Below are 19,064 nucleotides of genomic sequence, written 5' to 3'. Positions count from 1 at the left end.
GCACAGACGCGCGGACCAACCGACCCGGCCAGGTGCCCGCGGCCCGAGCCGCCCGCGTCCTCCAGCTCCGGGGCGGGCGGGGCGGGCGGGGCGGGCGGGCGGGGCGGGGCGGGGCGGGGCGGGGCGAGCAGCGGCCAATGGGCGCCGGCCGGGGGCGCCTGCGCGTTCGCTTATTTACGCCGGGCACGTGCGGCGGGCGGGCCCGGGCGTCCTCGCGCCCACCTGACGCCCACCTGCGTGCGCGCGTCGCCCGGCCCCGCCTTGCGTCATCCCCGTGGGTCGTGGGGCTGCTGTTCGCGCGGGGAAAGGACGCCGGCCTGGGGCTAAACGTAATAACTAATCTCCATTGTCTGGGCGTCCGGCCCGCGTTGCAGACCTGTCTTTAACCGTCCTGGCCACCCCGCGCCGCAGGCGGCGTCCACACTGACGAGGGAGGAGGTGGAGACTTGGGGGAGGTGAAGCGGCTTCACAAACACCTGATAAATGCTGGCGCTGGATGAGCGCCCCAGGCGCTGGCCTCCGGGTCCGGTGCACAGCGCAGGCGCCTTCTAAAGAGGTCGGTCACCCAGGGCCAGCGGCGGGGGAGGGGAGGGGAGGGCGCCCTGGCGATGCCTCTGCCTCGTAGGTCTAGGTCAGGAACTGGGGCCACGAGCGGGACTCTTATGAACACTGATGTTGGAAAGGTGTGTCCCTGTATGTCCATTCCTACGCTGGAATGATGTTCGTGTTTAATAGGATTTCTGTCAGAACACGGCCCCCAAATACTTGGGATAGGATGTGAGTTCCGCCGCGTGTCTATGACCCGGGCGCACGTGAAAGGGCAGTTTGCAGAGCAGGCCTGACCCCAGGGTCAGGTGTGGGTTACACAGTCCTCTGCCTCGAGGGGCTGAGCAGGTCCATGTCGTTTATATTAAGGCAAACGCTGCCCAGAAATGAAAAGGTCTGGGCATAGCCCAACCACCCGTCCCGGCCAGATAGCCCTGGCCATTCTAGAACTGCATGGGGTGAAAGTAGGGTTTCCTTCTGGAGACAGTCACCTGGTTTGTGAGCATGGCGGCTAACAGCTCTGATTCCGTTCCCTCCGACTTACCTTCTGAACTTTGACAATTTGCAAAAACTGTATCCGGTAAGTGAGTTTTCTAAGCTTCACACCCCAAGGTAGCAGATGACTTCTTCTGGGCCTGGGAGAAGGCGACAGCAAGGAGGGGGGCTAGAACAGAGGGCAACATCACAGGCTTTAAAGTCAGACTGGCTGACCCGGGTGCTCTTTCTGCTTCTGCCACACCAGCTGCGTGACTATCGCCAGTCACTTCAGCCCTCTGAGCTTTTCATAGAAGTGGGATGTACCCCATTTAAAACATTACTTCTAATCTTCTATAAAACAAAACAAAACGCTGGCAGAGAAAGGAGAGTCCTAAAAAGAAGGGTGAGAAGTGAAGCTGTGGAAGCAACTTAGGTGGCTGGGCAAGTGCCAAAGAGCTGTATGGAAATCTGGATTAGGAAATTTCTAGGAGTATTTTTGGTGACATTGAGCAGAGTTTTCCGGGTCCTCCACAGAGAAGGGCCAGAGATGCTAAACAGCCTTCAGTGTGTGGGGCAGCTCCATGGAACAGCCCCAGAAAATCCTGCGGATTTTCTAACATCACACAGGTCTTTACATAAGTGGAAAAACCTATTTATCATTATCAGCACCGAGGCCTCTAACTTTATGTATATTCTTGGAGTCAACTGTACAGATATATACAGCTGTGTGTAGATTATCTGCGATCCTATTGGTCCACCGAACAGTAGCAGTCAGCATTATATTATATTATATTGATTTACTACCCAAGTACAAAAGCACCTTTTTTCTGTCTTTTTTTAAAAAAAGATTTATTTATTTATGCATACAAGAACTGTGGTAGGGACCTCTCCGGTGGCGCAGCAGGTTGGGCGCAGTTCTGTGAAGCTGCCCACAGCCTCTGGGCGTGGGTTCAATTCCCGGCCTGCCAGGGTGCTACCCACATGGCGCAGCAGACCTCTCTTGGCTCGCCTGCTGCTCCCCTCAGCAGTGTATTTCAGTCAATCTGTCTGTTCCGCTCCTTGCTCTGTCTCTGGTGAATTCTCTCACCCTCCGGTGCCTCTGGCCTGTACCCCAGTTCTGGTATAAATAAATTAAAAAAATAACTGGGGTACAGGCCAGAGGTATGGGGGGATGAGAAGATTCACCAGAGATAGAGAGGGGAACAGAACGGGTGGATTGACTGAAATACACTGCTCAGGGGAGTAACAGAGTGACAGAAGAGGTCTGTTGTGCCATGTGGGTCAGCTCCTTGGCCGGGAATCTAACTTGTGCTGCAGTGGCTGCAGATAGCTTCTTAGTGCTGTGTCTTTTTTTTTTTTTTTTAGCTTGACAGGTGTCATTTATTTTACAATACTGTTCCTTGTACTGTTTTTGCTATTAACATTTCCTTTATGATATATTGTGATTTTATGATATTTTTGTTTGTTATTTTGCTATTTTAAAAATTCCTTTATTATCTATTAGTGACACTATCATAATGTAAAATGTTAAACACCTCAATTTTCTTTTTTTTTTAATTAATTAATTAATTAATTAATTAATTTATATAAGCACTGGGTACAGTCAGAAGCGCGGGAGGGTGAGAGAATCCACCAGAGCCAGAGCGGGGAGCAGAGCAGGCAGAAGGACCAAAGTACACTGCTGAGGGGAGCAGCGGGCCGCAGGAGAGGTCCGCGCGCCATGTGGGACCCTCCTCCGGTGGCCAGGGAGCAGCCGGGGATCGAACCGGCACTGCAGAGGCCGCGGGCAGCCTCGCAACCCAGTGCTCAACCGCTGCGCCACCGGGGAGGCCCTCAATTTTCTTTTATAAGATGTTGATATATAAAATCTTAATATTTGAGAACCACTGCTTTATAAAGCAATGTGATCATTTTAATTTTTTTTAATTTTTATATTCCCCATACAATTGCAACCCCTTTATTTTAACCCCAATCCCTCCTTTCCCCGCCCCACCCCATAGTGTGTCTCTGGTTCATAGTTGTTTGTTGATTTTGATTTTTTCTTTCTTATAGTTTTTTTTTTCCTGGTCCCTTATTTAGGTTTTCTAGATTCCTGCTATGAGTGAGACCATCTGGTATTTTTCTTTTTCTTTCTGGCTTATTTCGCTGAGCATGATCCCTTCCAGCTCCATCCACGCTGCTGCAAATTGCATGAGTTTATCTTTTTTGATTGCTGAGTAATATTCCATTGTGTACATGTACCACATCTTCTTGATCCAGTCATCTATTTTTGGGTATTTGGGTTATTTCCAAAGCTTAGCTATTGTAAACAGTGCTGCTATAAACATAGGGGTGCAGGTGCCCTTCACAATTAACGTTTCTGTGTCCTTTGGGTAAATACCTAGGAGTGGAATTGCTGGATCCTATGGAAGCTCCATCTTTAGTAGGTTGAGGAATCTCCACACAGCTCTCCATAGTGGTTGGACCAGTTTGCACTCCCACTTAGTGCTGTGTCTTAACCCTTGCGCCACCAGGAGGTCCCCTTTTATCTTTCTTAATCCCTCTCAGCAAAGAAAATGAGTAGAGTTTGTGTGCATGTTTTGCTAATAAAGCCATAAAATCGCAAATAATAATAATCCTTCAAGCTCCCGGCCTGACCCCTTCTTTTGAGGTTCCTCTGCCTGTCACCTCCAAGCTGGCCAGAATCCTCGGTGGTTTATTCAGTTTATTCAGTCCGAGCCAGCGCTGGGGCTGCGGAGGCCGCGCGGGCTGTCGCCTGCCCCTTCTCCACGGCGGTGATGCGCTCTCGCCGCCACACGGGGGCGCTGTTGAGCGGGTGTCGGAGGCGGTCTGGGGGCGCAGCCACCGCCTCGCGAAGCGCGTCCGAAGGGCCGGGAAGCAGGGCCTGGGCGAGCACAGGCTCAGTGGACGAACATCAGCTCTAAATCCGTGTCTCTTCCTTGCAACTAAACATTAAAAAAAAAGATGTGACTTCTGAGCTTCACACCACCTGTTTGACCCCACCTCTTGCATCTCCAACTTAGCTGAAGGGGCATCCGGTTTTCATGCCCGCACCCCTGCGGACTCCCCATCTCGCGAAGGGCATCACTGTGCCTCCACGTGCCTCAGCTTCCCAAAGCAGCCACACCATCGAAGCCCATCCATGTGTCTAGCCAGGATGGCCTGCCGGACCTCGGAGCTCGCTCTTGAAGCTGAATAAGCAGACCAGCCTTCCTGATCAGCCTCCCGCCCGCTCGCCTGCGGGTTCCCCAGCCCGCAGGGGCCCCGCCCCCGCCTCACCACTGCCTTTGCCATGGTCCCTGCCTCTGCTTAAAAAAATGCAAATAGGGTCCCCCAAACCTTTTCTGGGGTGTCATGGTGTCAAAACTATTTTCATGATACTACTCAAACATTGTCTGCCTTATTTCCCTTCACTCTCTCGGAGCAGCGTTTTCCCCATGTTGCAACAGGTGAGCGTAGCAGCAGCTCTGGAACCCAGCCGTCTTCCCTAAGGCAGACACTACAGGCATTTGCCGAAGAGTAAAACGGCCACTCTTCACTGTTATTTCTATTAACATCGACTGGGATTAAAAGAAAAAACTTAGAATAGGATTTATGTTGATTCAAATAACTAATAAATATGCATTTTAATGTGCAGCATGAACAAGCCTTTGCTGTCCTGGCAAATAGAGATGACCTCGGACATTTCTGGGCCCAGCCTTGCCTGGGCAGCACAAGGGCTGCAGTAAATCATCCCAGCCGGGACTTAAAGTATTTTGCCTGACAGCCTCTGGGTCCAGGACAGGCACAACACTAGAGCTTCCACAAAATCCTTAGCAATTTAGAGGATTAATTTTCCTCCAATTACCCTAGAGTCTAATATCCCCAGGGGGAGGTGACAGTGCCTCTTCCTTCTCCACAGGATCGCTGTGAACGACATGGAATCACCTCCTTCCAGCGCCTGAGCAGGACACTTGGCAAACAACACAACTGAGTCGGGCTGGACCGGGGCCTCTGTCTGCGTGGAGACCTGGTGGGCACAGAGGCCCCACTGCTGCCAGACCCCCAGGGAAGAGGATTTGAAATCCCCAGACCTGGGGTAAAGTCATAATTCCCCTACGTCAAGGGCAAGTCTCATTTATCAGAATAATAGGAGGTCAGAAGGTGATTAGCACCGAGGAAGAAAAAACAGTTGAGAGGAAAGAAATCCATTAAGAGGGATGTCCCATATGATTTCCCTCAGGGTGGTCAGTGGTGATTTGAGCAGAGGTGTAAAGGAGGGAGCCCTGTGGACCCCACTTCCTGACAGCCAGGGCAAAGCTCTCAGGCAGGCAGGTGCCCTGGGTCTTCCAGAAAAGCAAGGTGGCCAGTGTGGGTGGAACAGTGAGGGGAAGACAAGACAGGAGGGGTCATGGCTGTGTGTCCAAGGAAGGTTAGGTGGCTTCCTAGGCCATTGTGGGAACTATTTCCCAGAGAGAGCCTATGCATCTAGGAGTGAATATGTATGGATCATCAATACACAGCTTTAGAATTGTGGCAAAAAAATAAATCAAAATGAAACTGACCACTGGCATGCTTATGTAAGCATGTGGCACTTCTTTTCACCTGCCTGCCTTGAGCCGCCTTACCTTTTTCTCTTTGCTAGCTGGTATGGTATTCTCTGGTGTGTATTTTTATTTAGCTAGTCCCTTGGTGTATTGGGCATGGGCAAACAAAAATGATGCTCTAAAAAAAATCCTGGCTCAGGCCTCTGGCTTAGGGGTTAAGTCTCTGCACTGTCATCCTTAAGGCCTGAGTCTGATTCCTGGCTAGGAGCTGACCCACAGAGGGCACAGAAGACCTCTCCTGTCTCTTCTGCTGCTCCCCTCAGCAGTGTATTTCAGTAGATCCGCCACTGAGCAGATCCCCACTCTGTCTCTGGTGAATCCTCTTACCCTCTGCACCTCAGGCCTACACCCCAGTTTTCCTACACAAAAATTTAAAAATATTGTGACAACAGATCTGTGCTTTGGTAATACTCCGAATAAAAATTAAAAAAGAAAAAATCTTGGCTCATCTATTTAGGATGTGCAACTATTTCTATTTAAATTTCTGGAAATTCCCCGGCTGCTCCCTGGCCACCGGAGGAGGGTCCCACATGGCGCGCAGACCTCTCCTGCCGCCCGCTGCTCCCCTCAGCAGTGTACTCTGGTCCTTCTGCCTGCTCTGCTCCCTGCTCTGGCTCTGGTGGATTCTCTCACCCTCCCGCGCTTCTGACTGTACCCAGTGCATGTATAAACAAAAAAAAAACAACAAAGAAAGAAAGAAAGAAAGAAAGAAAGAAAGAAAGAAAGAAAGAAAGAAAGAAAGAAAGAAAGAAAACATGCCTCTATATTAAAAAAAATAAAAAAAAAAAATAAATTTCTGGAAATTATATCTAAGCAAAAACATTCAGAATTTTGATAAATATTACTGATTCCCCTCCACAAAGGTTATAACAATTTGCATTATCATCACTTCATGAAGATACTTCTATCCTCACTCTCACCAATAGGATATTATCAAATTTTTTTCTGTCTCTGCCATCTAGCAGGTGGAAGGTTGTACCTCATTTGTCTCATTTATCTCATGAGTCAAGTTGTCTCTTAAATGTGCTTAAAAGCTATTTGTATTTCTTTTTTTCTTTTTTTAAAGATTTATTTTATTTTTATGCATACAAGAGCTGGGGTACAGGCCAGAGGTGCGGTGGGGGGGGGGCTGGTGAGAGGATTCACCAGAGACCAAGTGGGGAGCAGAACAGGCAGACTGGGGGCCTCCCTGGTGGCTCAAGGGGTTAAGCACCACACTATAAAGCAGTCCGTAGCCTCTGTAGCACAAGTTTGATCCCCGGCCGGCCGGGGAGCAACCCATATGGCTCAGCAGACCTCTCCTGTCTCGCCTGCTGCTCCCTTCAGTGGTCTACTTTGGTTGATCTGCCTGTTCTGTTCCCCACTCTGTCTCTGGTGAATCCTCTCACCCCCCGCATCTCTGGCATATTCTCCAGCTCTTGTATGCATAAATATATAATTTTTTTTAAGATTTATTTTATTTATACAAGAACCAGGGTACAGTCCAGATGCATGGGAGGGTGAGAGAATTCACCAGAGACAGAGCAGGGAACAGAACAGGCAGACTTATGAAATACACTGCTGAGGGAGCAGCGGGTGAGACAGGAGAGGTCTGCTCACCATGTGGGTTGCTCCGAGGCCAGCGGGGATCGAACCGGCAGTGCAGAGGCTGTGGACAGCTTCACAGCGCTGCTCTCAACCGCCTGAGCCACCAGGGAGGTCCAATAAATAAATCTTTTTTTTAAAAAAAAAGAACAGGCAGATTGACTGAAATACACTGCTGAGGGGAGCAGCAGGGGAAACATGGAGAGTTCTGCTGCACTATGTGGGTTGCTTCCTGGCTGGGGATGGAACTTGTGCTTCAGTGGCTGCGGAATACCTTCATGGGTTGCATCTTAACCCTTTGTGCCACCAGGGAGGCCCTGTTTGTATTTCTTTTTCTGGGAAATGCCCATGCCCTTTGCCCACTTGCAATTGGTTTTGACTGTTTTATTGAATTTTCAGAGCTTTTTATATATTCTGGAAATTTAGCTAACAAGTTAGTCGTTAACACTGTTTTTTCTTATTTTAATTTTGTATTTATTTTTATTGAGAATACATACTAAGTTCTTCCCTTGTGCTGACTACTTTTCTTGTGTGACTTCTTAGGCTCTTCACCACCTTGCGAGGTGGCTATTAAAATGACCCTTTTACAGCAGAGTAAAGGAAGGCTCTGACAGATGAAGGAGCTTACCCAGGGTGGTAAAAGCATCATTGGGAGAGCCAGGACCCAAGCCCTGGTCAGTGTGGCTCAGAAGCCTATGTAGCTTCTAGGGGTGCTGATTCTGTGGGAGACTGGGAGCTCTGCCTCATCTACCTGCATCTGTACAGCAGGTCCTCAAGCAGCATGGTTTGGTTCAACAACTTCTGTTATAACATCCACCAGAAGGAAACCCCTGGCAGAAGCTGATGCAAACCATGTTATTAGACTCCCTGGTTTCTTTACCCATTGTTCCCCCTCAAATTGCAGTGTCCAAGGACTGATTGGGGGTGTTAAGTGAGAACTCAATGTAATGTGAAAGCCTCAGCTCCCCTCTTAGCACTCAAACACAAACTCCCATATTTTTTTGTTTTTCCACCACGACATTTCTCAACTGTTTCCACCCAAGCAATAGGTCAGGCCATGAGACCCAGGGAGGGTGGTTGGGGTAGGGTCTCATGGTAGAGAATTACTTTTCAGTACCTGTACTCCTGTGTACTGTGTACCACGTGCTTGTAATTAAATTGTTTTAGTGCTACCAACAGTGTGCTAGAACTGGAAGAAGTAACACTTCTTCCGGTCCCAACCCCTTGGTCTGACAGGGGGATCCAGGGCGGCAAGGTACTTTGCCTCAGGTTCCATGGCCTGAATTTAAACTCAGATCAACTAACTCCAGAGCTCTCAACACTGATGACACAGAGCCTCCTGACTTGGGGCTCTCATCAGCCAACTGGATGCCATCTGTTAGAAAGGCTATGCTGAGGTGGCACAGGAGCCTCTGACAGCCCTCAAGACAATCAACGCCAAGGCATGGTCTCAGTTCTTTTGTTCTATGAGATTTGAGTTGTATTTTGCCACATAGATGGGAATCCTGGGCTTTCAAATATTGCCCAGTAATGGTGAAGATGCTGGGCATTCTTTCAGGACAGTTTCACTGTCAAAGTGTTCATTGTGGTCCTCGTGGTCAGAAGCATGTAGTCACCAAGTTTCCCCACTGCCTGATATTTCTTCTTCCCAAACAGTTGAGAGGACCGGATGCGCTGCTGGGGTGTGCGGGTGAGGGGTTTCGGGGTACTTGGTATGGTCACAGGGGGATGGGACTATTCCCAGGAACGATTAAGGACTGGCTGCTGAGCTTCTGGTACAGGCCTGCTGGTGGGGAGGGCTTCCTGACCTGGACCAGGTGGCGCACGCGCCGCCGCTGCTGGAGCCAGTACAGCATCTCCACTTTGTCCCGCTTCATTTTGTCCAGATAGCGCTGCCCCTTGAAGGTCACTGGCTCGCCAAAAACTAACTCGATCTCCCCCAGGAGGGAGACCAAGGGGGCCTCCACCAGACTGAGCTTCTTGTACAACTTGTTGCGGATCTGGTTCTCTTCCAGGAAGTTGCTCTGGCCCAAGTCAGCCTTTCCAAAGAAGCGGTTGGGGTTGGAGGCTTGTCGCTCAAACCACTCCAGCTTCCCCAGCAGGCTCTCCCGCAGGTGAATGGGCTGCAGGACCCGCTCCCAGGCACTCACCAATGAGGGCAGCTGCCTCAGACGGGCATTGGAACTGTACTTGATGGCCATGTCCAGTCGGTCCTTGTGAGGGACCTCAAGCAAGGACCACAGTCGCTCCAGGCGCTTCTGCAGGTTCCCTAGTTTGGGGGATTCCCCCAGGAGCTGGGTCTTTCTGGGTCCTACCTTATACTCCAGCACGTTGTTCCAGTTCCACTCTCCTGGCACAAAATCGAGCTCTTTGTCTTGTAGCAAGGGGGGTGGGGGTTGAATCTTTAGCGTCTCTCTGACAGGGGCAGGGGTCTCCTTGGGAACATTCTCTTCATACATTTGGAAGATGACGTGCAGGAAATCTGTTTCCTGGTTGACGAGGTACTTGAAATAATCATCCACAGAAATGGTGCTTTTCCACATCAGCCATGAAGGCTTGTACTTATTGGCCCAACGGTTCTTTACTTGGAGTGACAGGAAGGAGGGTGTATTCTCAGGGCTGGACTGAAAACCATTTGTTTTCTTGGAGTAAAGTCCAACCAGCGAGGGGTTGATCATACGATTCTCTTTGTCTTGACCTAGAAAAGCTGAGGACTGGATGCCTGACCAGTCTGTTTCAGAGGCAGGCTCCACTAGGGGCCCTTGGTCAAAAGAGAAGTGCTTATTGGACACACGACTCATCAGCTCCTTGTAGACCTCCCTGATGCTACTGCTGACAGAGCGATCCACATCCATTTCCTCAATGAGTTTGGGGTCCAGCTCACCATTCAGGTGGTTGTACAGGACTCTGGCCCCCTCAACGTGGAAGGAGTCCACAAAGTTTCTCTCAGAGAACTGTACAGCAGCTGCCTGGACCACCATCTGATTTCTTAACTTCACAGTAACAGTTATTGGCTGTGGTTGAATTGGAGAGGACTGGAACTGGAGGCCCCGGTGCCGAGCGGCTTCTTCTTCCTCTAGGGACTTCAACATTCTGTGGAGCTCTGCCATTCGATCTGTGGCAGTTGGGCAATGGGTCAGGGCCCCCACCAGTGGGGGAAGGCCTGAGTCCGTGGGGGAGTGATGAGTCCACTCCAGTTTCATTTTCTTTATCATCGCCTTCAGATCCTCAGCCACCATGTCCACTAACAGCTCTGGCTTGCTCCCTGCCACCAGGATCAGGGGGGTTAGGGGGCGAGGGGGGAGTGGTGGGAGGCCCAACTCATCCGCTAGCTTCCAGCCCTCACGCAAAGAGGGCATGGACTGGCCCCTGTGGAGTTGGGAGTAGCGGGGGGAGGGGCTCGGAGAGGGGGCTGTTCCAGTGGGAGATGCCACGAAGTGCTTCGGCTGTGACACAATCTGTAAGGAACTGTCTTTTTCTCTCTTTGTTTGCCTGGAGGGCGGCCAGCTGAAAGGTTTTCTCTTCTTCAGCTGGGGGATGGACTTTAGTTCCTTCACTGGATCTGGCTCAGGTTCACTGGCAGGCTCTGACGGGCGGCTGAGTTGGATGAGGTAGTTCAGGTTGAGGCTGGAGGGTAGCACTTGGACCAAGCCGGTGCTGCGTGGCAGTGGGATGTGGTAGAGCTTCAGAGCCCCCGTGGGGCCATCCATGCGCAGCTTGTGCAGGCCGCCTTCCACCCGCTCGACCTTCAGCAGCGCTAGGAAGTCAGTGAGCAGGCAGCGGTAGACCTCAGGGCTGGTGAGGAAGTTCGTGCAGTCCCTAGCGAGGCTTGCGGCCAAACGGGTGAGCGTGGCTGATTCAGTGAAGACCCCTTTGGTGTTGGACATGGTCACCAGCAAGTACAGGTAGCTTAAGAAGAGCTGCTCGCTGCTGAGCAGCACGTGGGCCTGCAGCCGGTTCCACAGCCTCTGGTTTTCCAAGTGGCTCAGAGTAGGCTGGGAGGGAGGCTCCTGCCAGCTGCACTTTAGCTCGTCCAGGATGACCTTGGTGAAACAGAGTCGGCCCTCGGGAGGCACCCGCACCGGCAGCCGCTGTCCAACACTGTGCAGGCGCTCGGCCACCTTCCGGCACAGCGACTCCGCCGTGAGTCGCGAGATCGGCAAGGGCAGCAGCATCGGGGTCTCCTCCGGCTGGCGCTTCTGAGCTTGTGGGACCGTCGCCTTGCGGGGAAAGAGCGACAGCGGACGCAGCAACCGGTGGTAAAGCTGCTGGAGCTCGGTCTCCGGCTCGTAGGGCTCCATCTTTGCGCTGGCGGTGCCGTCCCGCCCCTCAGAGACCGCCAAGCGGTTACCGAGGCAACCATGGGCGGGGCCGTCCGAGCGCGCCTGCGCAGGGGTGCCTTCGGCGCCGCGGGCGGCAGAGGGGGCGGGCCTTGCGTGCGCGCGCACCAGGGGGCGGGGCAAAGGGCGGCTGCCGTGACTCCGCCTCCCGCGACGCCGCTGGGGTTTGAGCGCCGCGGGACTCCGGCCGCTCCGCTTGCCCCGAGGGCCGCTGGGTCCGGGATGGCGTCGGGCTCGGGGGACAGCGGGACCGCCTGCACGGTGAGGGTTGGGACCTCACGCGGGAGCCTCGTGAGCAGAGAACCTCGACCCCCGGGGTCACCGTTAACTCGAGGAAGGGGGGAGGGGCGCGCCCCTGGGGCGGGAGTCGGGGGGGGCCCCGCCTTGAAACCCGCGCGGGAGTGGGGAGCGCCTTGGCGTTAAAGTTGGGGGCTGTTGGGCCTGGAATGATGATGGGTGATAATGAAAAAGGCGCTTGAGGAGGGGAAAGGTGGGGGCATTTCCCCAAGCCTTTGGGGTAGTCGTAGGGGAAGTGCTGAAAAGGGGTGACACAAGAGGGGCCCCCAGCTCTCACCCGCCGGTCCCTGCCGCCCTTGTAGCTGGAATTCGCGGTGCAGATGACCTGCCAGAACTGTGTGGACGCCGTGCACAAGTCCCTGAAAGGGGTGGCAGGTAAGAGTTAAACTTTAATTCTCTGGGTGGGGCGGGCAAATCTCTTAAAACAGCCCTAATCCCATTTGACAGATGCAGAAACTGAGCCTCAGAGAGAGCAAGGAATATTCTCAGTCACAGAGACCCAGAGAACAGGCAGAGTCTAGAGGACAGGACTCGAGCTTGCCCTGCCAGAGCCGGCTGTGACGCCCTGTCTTCATGCCTGTGCTCAGACGCGGAAAGAGTGAGGAGCTGGGCCCAGGAGAGCCCCACCTGTAGAGGGCGTTCCCTGGCAAACTGGCAGTTCTTGCTTGGGCAACAGCATGATCTTGACAAAGCCAACAACAGCCCTCGCCAGGTTCCCTCCTAAGCACCTCTTGGTTCGTAAAAGCCAGTTAGCTGGCTCGAGGTGACCTGGCACAAGCGGAAGGATCTGACAAGGCCACCAGCAGGACACGGGGGACCGCCTGCCTCTGATTGTGCCCAGTGTTCATCCAGACATTCAGCAGATGTGGGCAGACACTGGGGGGCTTTGAGGGATAAGGGTTCACAAGTGGTTCAGGCCCAGGCCCTGCCCACAGGTAGAAGCGAGCACAACCAGCACTGCTCACGGAAGAGCAGTTCCAGGAGGAGAAGATGCAGTGAGAGGGGTTGGAAACAGATGGTGGTGGCCCTTGGCTTGGACAGGGCAGCAGGGTGCATAGTGGGAGGGGCATGTGCTTTAGAGTCAGACTTTTTGGATCCAGACCCCGTCTTTACTGCTTCGTGGCCCTGAGGTCTCACACCTATTAATTTTTGTGCGTGTCTCTTCAGCATTTCAGTGAGCACCATAACAGTGGTGGCCAAGAGAGCACATGCAAAGCACTTTAGAAATGTTTTGGGTACAAAGTGACAGCTCACTAAGTTTTAGAAATTATGAGAGGAAGGGTTTGCACTTTTTGGCTATCGTGAATAATGTGGCTGTTGGTAGCCTGCTTTTATAAAAAACATGTTTAAAGGTTATGTTTTGGAAGTTATTTATAATGCCTGGCACAAGGTAAGCTTACCTCAATCATGGGAGCCAAGTGGCATTATCCTCACTTTACATATAAAGAAACAGACTCACAGAGGTGAAAAGCCTTCAGCAGCAAGAAGATAACTTCTGAGTTGGTGAAGATGGGGATGGGGTGTTGCAGTCCGAGTATCTTGCTACTCCTAACACAAGGGTGCCTGCCCTCTGCTGTCCTCTGACTCCCTCTTCCCAGGTATCCAAAGTGTGGAGGTGCAGTTGGAAAACCAGATGGTCCTGGTGCAGACCACCCTGCCCAGCCAGAAGGTGCAGAGCCTTCTAGAAGGAACAGGACGCCAGGCGGTTCTCAAGGGCATGGGCAGCAGCCTGCTGCGTGAGTTACCACTATAGCCTTGGCCTCTCTGGGAGGGATGTGGCCTGGGGCTTGTACAAATCTAACCATAGGATTTGGGCATTGTGGGTTGGACTTGGGCATTGGGGAAGCATGCCCATTATGTGGGGGCACTTTCTATGCCTTTCCCCAGCTGACGAAGGGGTGAAGCTGGAGGAGGTGGTGACCGAGAATGTGTCTAATATCTTGCAGAGAATCTGGGGGCAGCAGTGGCCATTCTAGGGGAACCTGGCTCCGTGCAGGGGGTGGTGCGTTTCCTACAGCTGACCCCTGAGCGTTGCCTCATCGAGGGGACCATTGATGGCCTGGAGCCTGGGCTGCACGGACTCCATGTCCATCAGTTTGGGGACCTCACGAAGAACTGCAACAGGTAAGTTGTCAGTAACCTCATGGCATCCCATCCTCCCACTTGCATATCCTCTACAAACACACACACACACACACACACACACACACACACACACAGAGGGTGCTCACAAGTATCCCACGAGACATATACATATAGGCCCCGTCTACAGATGGGAAGACTGAGGTTCAAAGAAGTTAAATGACTTGTCAGGGTCCCCAAAGGAGGTCGGTGGAAGAGTGGGAACTTGAGCTGGAAGGCAGGTCCCTGTTTCATGGCAGGGTGGGGGGGGTGTCATGTTGTGATGTAATTTGTTGTTTACTCATCCATGTCTCCCCCTGGAAGCTGGCCCACGATGTGCCTGTTTGTTGAGTGAATGAGTGAATGAATGAAGCAAATATAGTTAAGAGAGTGGCTCGTCTGGCCTGAGAGTTTATGTTTGCCTGCTTACCTGCTCTCTCTCCTTCTCAGCTGTGGGGACCACTTTAACCCTGATGGATCCTCTCATGGGGGCCCCCAGGACTCTGACCGGGTAAGTGTCAGACAGGGACTGAGAAAGAACCCCGGGTGTCAGAGGCGGGGCAGGCAGTTCTGGCCCCTTACAGCGTGGTTCCTTTTTGATGGTCTGGAGAAGGTGGTGCTTTTACCTAAACTAGAAACACCTTTCCTGATGCTCTAGCTCCTGGTCCTGGAACTTAGGTTTTCCCCCAAGAATTGTTTCCTGAAGCCAGCAAGTCACACGTGGCCTTCTTGATTTGTGGCTTATCTGAATGCCGCTTGTTCTGCTAGTTACTCAGTGTTTTGATTTAAATGGATTCATTTTTTTCCCCTTAGGTAATTTTAGTTATTTTTATTCCTGTATTCCAAAGTAGGGAAACTAGAGCCCTTTATTGGCAGGTCCCTACCTCAGGATCCAGCCATGCCCAAGGCACGGGCAGCCCCCTTCCATCCTGAGGGAAAGCAAATCAAGACATCATTTCAAATAATTAAGGCAAACTGATCTGTGACAAGAAACTTGGTATTGCACAGTGAAGGGAAAACCAGGTGCCATCGGGGATGACAGCTGTACGAATATCTCCATGAAGGTCTGACGGGATTTCTCGAGTCTGGTCGGGGGCTTGCCTGCCAGGTCTGGGGACCGAGGCCTGCTATCTCTTTGCCACGGGGACTAACAAATGTTAGAGGTGATAGAGGCTTGCGAACTCCACAGTGAAACTTTGTGGAGGGTAACCCTCTCTCTCGGTGATTGGATGTTCCCTGAGGCCCTGTCCACATAGACCTGGACCATCTCCCCTACTTCCAGGCTGGGGTGTTCCCCCTGCACTGGGAGACTCAGTACTAGGATAGACACTCAGGCTCCTAGTCCTGAGAACTGGGGGCCCCCCATGACTCAAAGGCTTCTTTGGTTTTTATTTTCTGTCTTGAGGAAAGTCTTCAACCTTCTGCCACAAAACATGAAACCGTGGTGTGTATTTCTTAAAATCTGTAGCTGAGCACTTGGCCTTTGGGCAATGCTGTCATGTTTCTGATGGCAGACGTTGTATTCCCCACCCCATCCCCGCTGGAGAAGCATTTCTGTGGGCCTCTCCTACAGTGCCTTGCTGTGCCTGGTGGATCAGGTATCAGTTGCTGCCCATCCCATTGCTCCAGACATTGGGGGTTGGAGTATTTGTCTTCTCCAGGTTTCTTTTCTTTCTTAAATTTTTTAAAGAAGTGTTCCTTTATTGTAAGTCTTTTTTTTTTTTTTTAATATATAGAAGTACTGGGGTATAGGCCAGAGGTGCAGGCAGGTGAGAGGATTCACCAGAGACAGAGTGGGGAGCACAATAGATGGATCCACTGAAATCCGCTGCTCAGGGGAGCAGTGGGTGAGACAGGAGAGGTCTGCTGTGCCATGTGGGTCAGTTCCCTGGCCAGGGATCGAACTCATGTGGTTTCGCAGCAGGAGGGCTGTAGTGATGGTAGTGCTGAGACATAGCTCCTAGGCCACCAGGGAGGCCCTTCTCCCATTTCTGAGGGGTGGGAGTCTCTGGGTGCAGCTTGGCTGGGCCTCTGGCTCAGGTTTCTCACGGGGCCATCTTGGTGTTGTTCAGGGCTGCAGCTGTGTCCAGAGGCAATGACGGGGGGCTGCCTTGGCACCCCTGTTGCCGTTGGCAGGCTCGGGTCCTCGGGCTGTTGGCCAGAGCTACTTCCCTTACCCACATGCCTCTCCTGGGGGCAGGGCAGGGCGCAGCAGTGGGCTTCCTTCAGGGCAAATAAGGGAGTACGGGAGAGGGGATTCGAGACTGGAGTCATGCAGCCGGTACTGGGGAGAGGAGAAAGCACGGGGTGTGAGTTGAGGGGTGCATACCAGAGGCTGTCTTCTCCAACAGGAGTTAAGTAGGTGGTGGCTGGGAATGGCAGGCTTAGCAGGGGGAGCTCCTCTGCTGTAGGCGATCCAGCCAGGAGCCATGGCAGCTGAGGGCAGAAGACCACCTGGAGTCTTGGCCTGGGTCCTCTGGGGCAGGGAATCGGGGCTGGAGCTGGGTACCGTATCACCCCCAGGCCCTTGATATAGACACTGGAAGGCTCGAGCAAGAGCTGCATCCCTGAGGCCACCAGCACTAGCCGAGTCCCCTTTGGATTTTAGCATTTGTCTTTCCACATGGGAGCGAATTCATTGTGGGAATTTGTATCCCTTGTGCATCTCCCACTGGTCTCTAACTGCCCCTCCCTCCTCCATTCCTTCCCCATCCTTCCTCTTAATACATTTGACTTGGATTGCTCCAAAGCACGAGTAACCGTGGCGTGCCCCTGCCTGTACCCTCCTGGCTCTCCAGTGCCCACAGTACAGGTTCTGTGCAGCTTCTTGGTGTGATGGTCAAGGTCCCTCAACCCAGGTCTGCTTGCTGGTGTGTAGGGGAGGGGCGGGGAAGGCTGCCCTCCCCCACCCCCCCAAATGCCCTGCTGCTGGGCCACACCTCTGAGCCCCACTGCCAGGCCGCAGCTTCCTCAGCCTGGTCAAAGGCTCCGTCGCCTTCCCCTTTCCAGTCCTTCTGCCATGAAGGCCCGACGTGCAGGAGTCACAGCACGTGCCAGGTGTAAGCACAGCTGTCTCCCTGGGAAGCCAGATGAAGCAGAAGTGGCTCCTGCGGCTGCCCATCAGCCCGTCACGCTGGCACGCACTGCAGCCAGGCCACCAGCCTCCACTGGCAGATGCCTGCTTCTGCCCTGGTCGGGGGCAGTTGGGTTGCACAGACATGTCTCTGGCTCACCAGCAAGTCCCATCACAGGAAACGCACTCCCTGTCTTACGAAGGCTGCTTTGCGGTCCCTGGTCTGTCTGACTCCCCACTGCTGTGGGCCCCTCGAGGCTGATTCCCCCACTCAGACCTGGCTCTGGCAGACGTGGCATGGGAGGTGCTCAGCACCTATCAAGATATCTCTGCCTGAGGGGACAGGGCGAGCAGAGCCAGCTTCTGGGTGGCAGGGCAGGTCCTTTGCCCCTGTGTCGCCTCTGTTCCTGGAGGCCGGGCTCAGGGATGTGATGCCGGCTGCTCCGATGGGCAGGAAGCCCAGCCTGGCCAGTGTGAGCCCAGTGGCACTGCAGACTGCCAGGGGCTCAGTCAGTGGGAGGCTGGAGAAATGGGCTTGCAGAGAAGCTGAAGCTGGGCTGGCTTCTGAGGCTGGGATGCGGGCCTGGCAGTGGCATCAAAGGAGGGGCCATCTGGCCCGGTAGGCGTGACTTGCCGGTGCCCTGTCATTCTGCCCAGGGTTTCATTCCAGGGAGGGTATTGGGCCACTCCTTCATGCTACCAGGAGGAAACCGGTACTGTGGGGAAGGGGACTTGGGCTCTGGGAAGGCAGGAGATGGCAGCTGCGCCCCTGTGCTGCCCCAACCCCATCTCATTGCAGCACCGTGGAGACCTGGGGAACGTGTGCGCCGACGCTGCGGGCAGAGCCACCTTCAGGATGGAGGATGAGCAGCTAAAGGTAAGGTGGGAAAGCTGGTGTGTGTGGGGGCGGGGACGGCTCCCACCTGAACCTCTGTCTGAGGCCCAGTCTCCCCTCCAAGGTGTGGGATGTGATTGGCCGAAGCCTGGTGATCGACGAGGGAGAAGATGACCTGGGCCGGGGCAGCCACCCCTTATCCAAGATCACTGGCAACTCTGGGGAGAGGTGAGGAGTGAGCTTTGCCAGCAGCGCGCACAGGCACAGCTCAGGAGGGGCCCGGTAAGTCCCTGGTCTCAACCCTGTGTTCTTCGACAGATTGGCCTGTGGCATCATCGCTCGCTCCTCTGGGCTTTTCCAGAACCCCAAGCAGATCTGCTCCTGCGACGGCCTCACCATCTGGGAGGAGCGAGGCCGGCCCATTGCTGGTGAGGGGCGCAAGGAGGCAGCCCAGCCCCCTGCCCACCTCTGAGTGTGGCCTAGGCTTCAGGTCTGGTACTGTCCCCCCAGCTGAGCGCCGGTCCTGGAACAGCTAGCCACAGGGCTGCTGGGGTCACTGTGATATGCTCTTGGCAAATTAAAGTGTCGTTTTCATAGGGAACTTAGTGTTCTGTCTGTGCCCTGCGTCCCTCAGCGGGCTTGGTGAACAGTCCCTCGGCTATTGCCCTCCCCATCTTGGGCAACCTTTTGGCTTTGGAGTCAAACAAAACTAGATTCAAGTCCACCCCTCCCTCTCCCGCTGAGTTCCGTGTCCTCTTCCTTGCGGTCACAGCACAGGGCCTTAGGGACTTATCTCTGTTGGTGGCCCGTCCCCCTCCCCTGGCTGTGGCTGATTGAAACCAAGTGAACACCTGGTGTGTGCAGAGCCTTGTGGTCCCCAGTACCAGACAGATCCAGCTTTCATGGCTCTGTGTGTCTGACTCCACGGGTGCCCTCTCCCCATCTTACCAGCTGATGATCAGAAAAAGTTGGTTGCATGGAGGGGCAACAAGGCAGGTGCCCAGAGGGAACCTCCAAGTTCCTGGAAAATGCCAGACACTCCAGAGTCCTCACTCAGCCTTTGCTGGAGCCAGCTGAGCCTAACCCGTGTCTTCCCAATGCGCTCCCCTCCATTAAGAAAATTTTATCTGGCTTGAGTTGATTTCCTTTACTCGAAAGTAAAATAATTTGATTCGCCTAATAAGCAAAGTGCTTGACACCAGGCC

General features: G+C 53.4%; 2 protein-coding genes across 5 annotated transcripts; one reads left to right on the top strand and one right to left on the bottom strand.

Moving 5' to 3' along the window:
- Nucleotides 1–343: 343 nt before the first annotated feature.
- Nucleotides 344–18,482, top strand: CCS (copper chaperone for superoxide dismutase). 4 transcript variants are annotated; one of them, XM_037517503.2, is made up of 8 exons: nucleotides 344–556; nucleotides 12,133–12,205; nucleotides 13,429–13,566; nucleotides 13,777–13,954; nucleotides 14,402–14,462; nucleotides 17,824–17,901; nucleotides 17,984–18,087; nucleotides 18,178–18,482. In XM_037517503.2, the coding sequence occupies exons 1-8, from the start codon at nucleotides 497–499 to the stop codon at nucleotides 18,329–18,331; spliced, it is 846 nt and encodes a 281-aa protein (XP_037373400.1). In that variant the 5' UTR covers nucleotides 344–496; the 3' UTR covers nucleotides 18,332–18,482. The 4 variants fall into 4 exon arrangements, with proteins under 4 accessions (XP_037373400.1, XP_037373401.1, XP_037373402.1 ...); XM_037517504.2 differs by lacking the exon at nucleotides 344–556 and adding an exon at nucleotides 11,690–11,794; XM_037517505.2 differs by lacking the exon at nucleotides 344–556 and adding an exon at nucleotides 11,912–12,023.
- CCDC87 (coiled-coil domain containing 87) lies at nucleotides 7,628–11,534 on the bottom strand. The gene has a single exon (XM_037517502.2). It carries the CDS (start codon nucleotides 11,492–11,494, stop codon nucleotides 8,912–8,914), a length of 2,583 nt encoding a protein of 860 aa, XP_037373399.1. The 5' UTR covers nucleotides 11,495–11,534; the 3' UTR covers nucleotides 7,628–8,911.
- Nucleotides 18,483–19,064: the final 582 nt, after the last annotated feature.

The sequence above is a fragment of the Talpa occidentalis genome, unplaced genomic scaffold, assembly GCF_014898055.3.
Source record: "Talpa occidentalis isolate TD23 unplaced genomic scaffold, MPIMG_talOcc4v2.1 talOcc4.17, whole genome shotgun sequence".
NCBI classification, from domain to species: domain Eukaryota; kingdom Metazoa; phylum Chordata; class Mammalia; order Eulipotyphla; family Talpidae; genus Talpa; species Talpa occidentalis.
The sequence above is the reverse complement of the archived record's forward strand: the minus strand, read 5'-3'. Positions and strand labels throughout refer to the sequence as shown.

What these genes read in the sequence shown, in the direction of transcription:
- CCS (XM_037517503.2), top strand. Translation starts at nt 497, where the DNA reads ATGAGCGCCCCAGGCGCTGGCCTCCGGGTCCGGTGCACAGCGCAGGCG. An exon ending in TGGAGGATGAGCAGCTAAAG is followed by an intron (nt 17,902 to 17,983) that starts GTAAGGTGGGAA and finishes CTCCCCTCCAAG; the next exon opens with GTGTGGGATGTGATTGGCCG. An exon ending in ACTGGCAACTCTGGGGAGAG is followed by an intron (nt 18,088 to 18,177) that starts GTGAGGAGTGAG and finishes GTTCTTCGACAG; the next exon opens with ATTGGCCTGTGGCATCATCG.
- CCDC87 (XM_037517502.2), bottom strand. Translation starts at nt 11,494, where the DNA reads ATGGAGCCCTACGAGCCGGAGACCGAGCTCCAGCAGCTTTACCACCGG.